Below are 7256 nucleotides of genomic sequence, written 5' to 3'. Positions count from 1 at the left end.
TACGCCCCCCCCCCCCCCCCCCCGTAATGGTAGGCTACATGCGAGGCAAGTAAGGAATTTTTCGATAAATTAAGTAGCAACGATAACGACACCACAATTCAGTGTTCCAGGATGACCTATCAGCGCAAGTCGCAGCTTTGATTCCTCGCAGCGGTAGTCACGCCTTGAAGTGGGTGGAGCGCCAACAGCCGTTATCTTTAAATGCCTCCTGAACCAGTGAAATTTTATGCAAACCTATTTCCTATGAAATTCGTCGATAATTTTACGCGCATGTTGATTAAGTTTTTTGCAATAGGTTTAGCCTGACAATGCACGCTACGCTTGAGCACGTGATACCTTCGCTGCGGACACCGTGCGCAAGCGCAGTATGCAAATATCTTTCGCAGGATTTAAGAGCACCTATCGGTCCTTGGCCATTGTGAACGTGACGGCTGCACAGAGAATTAGCGCTAGGTTCTTGCTGCAGTTCACGCGGGATGCTCTTTAACACCGGGTTCCCGTTCCCATTGCGACGGCGCTGCCAGGAGAAGGGGTACAGGTTGTGCAAGTGTACAAAAAGTAGGCTAGCTTGTTCTGGTTCACTGATGCAGAAACAAAACAGGAGTTCAGACAAAGTGGGACAGACGGCGCAGACGTTCATCAGCAGTGCAGAAGACAGTAGAGAGGCAGGCGACAGACGTTGATCAAAGCCTTTGTCGACTGCCTCGCATCATCCTGTTGTCTGCACTGTTTGCATGAGGCTACCATGTGTCGTCTGCCTCGCTTTGTCCTTTCGTGTGCACAGTTTGGATTTGGCTAAAGGCTCGCTGTGAGCGTTGCCTTTCCAGAAGAATCCTCATCAAGCGCTCGTTTTGAAATACGCATGCGCACGCGGAAAGCTCTGCGAGGAGTTGAAGCGAGCTGTCCCATGCACCGCGTCGTTGAGAGATATGCAGATCAGGTGACGGCTGTTTTTTAAGCGTGCACGTGGCGACATTAGCGCGTGGTTAACGAATAACGTTGCGGGCGTCCAGCATCTGGTGGTCGTAGAGTATCCTCTCTGGTATTCTCCCTCGCTGTCTTTTGAATTCACCATACTCGCATCCTCTTACTGCTGACCGTCATTCAGGTTCCAGCAGACTACGCAACACAGTTGGCGTTCCATCACCAGTGATTTTATCCCGTCCTTTCTTTTTGTTGGTCTGTTTGTTTATATCAACGAATTGCTTCATACCCATTGAACTAATGCTATTATTTATGTTCACATTTTGATCATCCGGCAAAATGAAAGCCATAGTTTACAGCACAAGGGCAACGGATTCGATCTCTTTGCGGGTTGTGCGGTTTAGGCAAAAGATTGAAGAGTTTAACATATAGGGTTTCGAGAAAAATTAGGAGTGGAAATTTTGTCGCTGTGATAGTTCAGATACTATGTTAACGATAATACGTGCATGAACTTGTCTGATCTTGGCGCTTGTTGCTTGGTATGTTCTCATGGCGTCAGTTGATTGGATTGGACTGGATTTCCATGCACTCGCACTTTAAGAGAGAGCGTGAAGGCAATAGTTTTGTGCACACATGAATATTATAATAATTCAGAATTTTTGCGTTTATAACCTCTGGGAATTTACCATTTGGCAATGTCGTAAAGTGCTTTCGAGCCAGGAAGACAACGTTTAGGCAAATCCATGAGCAAGTCATCTTTCCCGTGTTGGCGTAGTCGCTACGTTCGCAGCTCCCGTAAGCACTATTGGCAGAGTTTGCACTAGTAATTAATTATGGGGTTTTACGTGCCAAAACCACTTTCTGATTATGAGGCACGCCGTAGTGGAGGACTCCGGAAATTTAGACCACCTGGGGTTCTTTAACGTGCACCTAAATCTATGTACACGGGTGTTTTCGCATTTCGCCCCCATCGAAATGCGGCCGCCATGGCCAGTTTGCACTAGTGATGGTTGCACGAAACTGTGCTTGAGCATATTAAAAGCCAAGCAGCTGATGTCATTAATAGTTCTTCTGCATGTACCAGGCGACACTGAAATTGCGGTCATTCTGACACAAAAGTGGCGTTTAGTTTTACATCCCTCGCCTTTATGTACCTTCATGATATTTAGAAACGAACAAATTAACGAGCCAATGCCAGCGATAATACTTGTAGTGGTATAGCTCAGCGGCTAAGGCGCTACCTTGTTGAGCCCGAGGTCTCGGGTTCGAAAGAGGAGGACAAAGAGAGAAGCAGAAGGCAGGGAGGTTAACCAGAATAGCGTCCGGTTGGCTACCCTACACCGGTGGAATGGGAAAGGGGAAACAAAGGTGACAGGGAGAGAGAGGAGGGAAGGAAAGAAGGAAATTAGCGGTGAGTTCGCTGACGCATGTGGTATAATAGAAATTGCAATAATAGTCACAGACGTTCGCACAAGCCCGTCGTCCTGAAGAAGCACAAAAGCGCCTTCACCACTTTATGGGCCGACGAGCGATGGCCGCCATCGCTCGTCGGTGTTCCAGCAGCACCTGCTGGGAAAGCGGCCGATTGTCCTGTTTTTAAACAGCGTTGGGAAGTTCTTGTCTCTCTGGGGCATATCGTGGACAGTGGAACAGCAGGCGGTAGATATTTTCTTCAGTGCCACAGACCTGGAATGCTGCACTGTCGGTCACTCCAATTATTGTAGAGTATGCCTTTGTGAAGGCAACACGTAACCAAAGGTGACAGAGAAGCATAGCTTCACGTCGAGGAAGTCCGAGTGGAGGTCGGAGTTGCAGTGAGGGGCTTAATGGATGCAGTCGCGTAAGTCGTAAGTTTGGCGAGTTCCACTCGGTCAGTGAGAGACTGTGTGCCAGGTGTCGAAGCTGAATTGGGGCGTCTGTCCTCGAAAGCGGAATTGGAACGCGGTGCTCTTCTTGATGTGCTGAGCGAGCACCGTTATCGGCGGAATCATTGCCACTGATTCCACAGTGACCAGGTAGCCATTGAAAAACAACCTCGTGACCTTTTTGTTGGACGTGGTGGTGAAGTTTCACGACTTTGTATGTCAACTGGTCATGACATCCACGTCGCAGAACTGACTGCGTGCACTGTAATGCCGGTTTTGAATCACAGAACACAGCCCATTTTCTAGGTCTTTCAGAATCAATGCATTCCAGTGCACGACGCAGAGCCGTTAGCTCTGCCACCGTTGGGGTCGTGAGATGTGATGTCTTGAACCGCAGTGTTATTCCTCGCGTTGGTATAACCACCGCGACACCAGAACTGCACGACGTAGTCGATCCATCGGTACGGATGTGCACGTGGTTGCTGCGTCAAGGTATGTCAAGGCCTTCCTTGCACACGGCGCCGCTTACGTGCAGTCTTTGTCGAAATTCTACGGGCCACTGCGCTCTTTCACCATATATCTTGTTCGGCTGTATGCTTCAGTTCCCGTTGTGCTCCTAAGCGATCTGGAAAATTTCTTCTGTTCGGTTCTATTCTGTACTTTTTAAAGAAATGATGGGCTTTTACGCGCCAAAACCACGGTCTGATTATAAGCATACCTCAGTGAGGACTCAATAACTTTCGACCACTTGGGCTTCTTGAACATGCGCCTAAATCTAAACACACGGTTGTTTTCGCGTTTCGCTACAATCGAAATGCGGCTGTCGCGGCCGGGCTTTGATACCGCGACGCCGAGCGTAGCAGCCGAACAAAATAGCCACTAAGCAAGCACGGCGGGCTTGTGATGTTTTCTGCTGTGCACTGCTCTGCCCTGTTGTGCTCTACTCCGTTATGCTGTGCTCTGTTTTGTTCTGCTTCTGCTCTTTTCTGTTCTGCTCTGTCCTGCTCTGCGCTGCTTTGCTCGGTTCTGCTCTGCTCAGCTGTGATCTGTTCTGCTCTGTTCCGCTCTATTGTGCTTTGCTCTGTTCTACTCTGAGCAGAGTTCTCTGTGGAATTCTCTGCTCTGTTCTGCTCTGAGCAGAGTTCTCTGCGGAGTTTTCTGTAGTGTTTTGTTCTGTTCTGCTCTGACCTGCTCTATTCTGTTCTTCTCTGATCTGATCTGCTCTGCTCTATTCTGCTCTGTTTGACTCTGCTCTGCTCTCTTTTTCTCTGCTCTCTTCTACTGTGTTCTGTTCTGCTCTGCTCACTTTTGTTCTCCTCTGTTCTGCTATGGTCTGCTTGTCTCTGTTCTGCTAGGTCTTGTACTGTTCTGCTCTGTACTGTTCTGATCTGTAATGCTCTGCTTTGTTTTGCCCTCTTCTGCTTTGCTCTGCAATGCTCTGTTCTGCTCTGCTGTGTTTGCTCTGTCCTGCTCTGCTGTGTTCTGTTTTGCTCTGCTCTGTTCTCTTCTGCTTGTTCTGCTCTGCACTGTTATGTTCTGCTTTGCGCTTTCATGGTCTCCTCTGCTCTGTCCTGCTCTGGTCTGTTCCTTTTTGTTCTGTTGTGCTCTGTTCTGCTCTGCTCTTTTCTGCTCTGCTCTTTTCTGCTCTGCTATGTTCTGTTCTGGTCTGCTCTGATCTGTTCTGCACTGATCTGTTCTGCTCTGTTCTGGTCTATTCTGCTCTGCTTTGTTCTGTTCTGCTTTCCCTTGCTCCGCTCTTTCCTGTTCGGGTCTGCTGTGCTCGGGTCTGCTCTGCTCTGAGCAGAGTTTTTTGCGTAGTTCTCTGTTCTGCTCTGGTCTGCTCAGAGCAGAGTGGTCTGCAGAGTTCTCTGTTCTGTTCTGCTTTGTTTTGCTCTGTTTTCTTCTCTGTTGTGTTCTGCTCTGGCCAGTTCTCTGTTCTGCTCAGCTCGGCTCTGTTCTGCTCTGGGCTGCTCTTCCTTGTTCAGCTATGCCCTGCACTGTTCTGCTCTGTTCTGTACGGCTCCTGATCAGTTCTGCTATGTTCTGTTCTGCTCTATTCTCTTCTGCTCTGCCCTGTTCTGCTCTCCTCTGCTATGATCTGCTTTGAACTGGACTGTTCTGCTGTGTTTTGTTCTGCTCATTTCTTATCTGTGGAGTTCTGCTCTGTTATCCTCTACTGTGCTCTGTTTGCTCTTTTCTATCCTGCTCTGCTTTGCGCAGCTCTGCTTTCTTCTGCTCTGTTCTGCTCTGTTGGGTTTTTGCTCTGCTCTGTACTGCTCGATTTGCTATGCCTTACTCTGTTCCACTTTGCTCTGCTGTGTTCTGCTCTCTTCTGCATGTTATGGTCTGGTGTGTCTTGCTCTTCTCTTTTTTGTCCTGCTAGGCTATGTTCAGTTCTACTCTTCTCTTTTCTTTTCTGTTCTGCTCTGTTCAGCTCTGCTCTGGTTTGCTCTGTTGTGCTCGGCTCTATTATGCTCTGCTCTGTTCTGCTTGGTTATGTTCTATTCTGCTCTATTCTGCACAGTTCTCTTCCGGAGGTCTCTGCTCTATTTTCTTCCGCTCTGCTCTGTTATTTTCTGCTCTGTTCCGCTCTTTTCCTCTCTGCTTTTTTATGCTATGCCCAATTTTCTTCTGCTCTGTTCTGTTCTACTCTGCTCTGTTAGTTCTGCATTGCTCTGTTTTTTCAGTTATGCTCTGTTCTGCTCTGTTTTTTATGCGCTGCTCTGTTCTGCTCTGCTCTAATCTGCTCTACTCTGTTTTGCTCTGCTTTTTTTATATCTGGTCTGGTCTGCTCTGCTCGGTTCTGTACTGCCCTGTCCTGCTCTGCCCTGCTGTTCTCTGAGCAGAGTTCTCTGCGGAGTTGTCTGCTTTGTTGTGTTCTGCTCTGCTCTGTACCCTTCTGCTCTCATCTGCTCTGCTCTATTCTGCTCTATTCTGCTCTGTTCTGCCCTGTTCTGCTATGTTCTGCTATATTCTGGCATGTTCTGCTCTCTTCTGCGCTGTTCTGTTCAGCTCTGCTCGGTTTTATTCTGCTCTGTTCTACTCCGTACTGTTTGTTTTGTTCTGCTCTGCTATGTTGTGCTCTGCTCTGTTCTGCACTGCACTGTTCTGTTCTTTGGAGAGTTCTTTGCGGAGTTCTCTGCTTTCTTTGCTCGGTTCTGGTCTGCTCTACTCTGCTTTGTTCCGCTCTTCTATGTACGGCTTTGAGTAGAGTTCTCTGCGGAGTTCTCTGCTCTGTTTTACTCTGTTCTGCTCTGTTATGTTTTGCTGTGTTATGTTCTGCCCTCCTCTGTTATGCTATATCCTGCTCAGTTCTCATCTGTTTTGCGGCGTTCTACTCTGCTCTGTACTGTTCTGCTTTGTTCTACTCCGTTTTACTATGCCCATCTCTGTTCTGATTTGTTCTCTTGTGTTCTGTACTGCTCTGTTTTGCTATTCCCTGCTCTGTTCTGCTCTGATATGTTTTGCTCTGCTCTGCTCTGTTTTGATCTGTTCTGATCTGGGTCTGCTCTGCTCTGTTCTCCTTTGCTATGCTGTGTTCTGCGCTGCTCTGCTCTGTTCTACTCTCCTCAGTTCTTTTGTACTCTGCTACGCTTTATTCAGCACTACTCTGTTCTGTTCTGTGTTGCTCTGCTCTGTTTTGTTCTGTCCTGCTCTGTTCGTTTCTGTTCTGTGCTGTTCTGCTCTGTTGTGTTTGCTCTGTTTTGTCCTGCTCTGCTCTGTTCTCTTCTGCTCTGTTTTGTGCTGTACTGTTCTGTTGTTTTTTAACAATCCGCGTCGCTGGATGGTGACTACGAGAGTTCTTTTGATTAAGCAGCACATGGAAACATGTGTCACACCACAGCGTTTTTCCTTGAACAGCCTTGCAGTCCTGTACTTCTGTAAAATATTTTACGTGCATTGTGCTAAAAATCGCCGCCTTTCTGTAAGTCAACTAAATTGCGTTAGCTAAGTGCAGACACTGACGCGGTTGGTGAAAGTACTGCACTTGCTGTGGTGTACTGTTAACGCGCTATCTTGCGTGCACTCAGTGATTGACAACCATTTTAATCTTAAATCTCAGGGTTCGACTTTGCATATTTGCCCGTACTTTTTTTTGTTCTTCAATGATTAGACTGACGAGTCACTGGAGTCTCGCACAATTCCTGGTTGTCCTTAAATAAAAAACATTTTACGGAGTTATCTATTATAAGTATTTACCTTTTGGACTGTCATTTTGGCAAATACCTAGCTAAGCGTTATTTAAGATTATTAGATTGAAGGACTGCAGTTTTCAATATAAAGTCGCCTGCTGCCTTTTAAGTTTCGTTGTGTTCCTCGCAAGCAGCTGCATTTTTTTTTCAATAAACCTACACACTAAGAAATCCCCGACATACTCCCCATATTTATTCATTTTCATGCTTGCAGTAAACTGCAGGAGTTTGTTAAGTGCAAGGCTGTCATACGTTACGCGCCTTCAGCTGCGCA

General features: G+C 47.2%; 1 protein-coding gene across 1 annotated transcript; it reads right to left on the bottom strand.

Annotated features, from left to right (window-relative positions):
• Positions 1-4318: 4318 nt before the first annotated feature.
• LOC140213477 (uncharacterized) lies at positions 4319-7004 on the bottom strand. The gene is made up of 3 exons (XM_072284726.1): positions 6990-7004; positions 5464-5537; positions 4319-4430 (listed from the first exon to the last, which is right to left on the bottom strand). Exons 1-3 carry the CDS (start codon positions 7002-7004, stop codon positions 4319-4321), a joined length of 201 nt encoding a protein of 66 aa, XP_072140827.1.
• Between the last annotated feature and the right edge of the window lie 252 nt (positions 7005-7256).

Source organism: Dermacentor andersoni, chromosome 10, assembly GCF_023375885.2.
Source record: "Dermacentor andersoni chromosome 10, qqDerAnde1_hic_scaffold, whole genome shotgun sequence".
Taxonomy (NCBI): domain Eukaryota; kingdom Metazoa; phylum Arthropoda; class Arachnida; order Ixodida; family Ixodidae; genus Dermacentor; species Dermacentor andersoni.
Note: the sequence above shows the minus strand (reverse complement) of the source record. Positions and strands in the feature narration are given on the sequence as shown.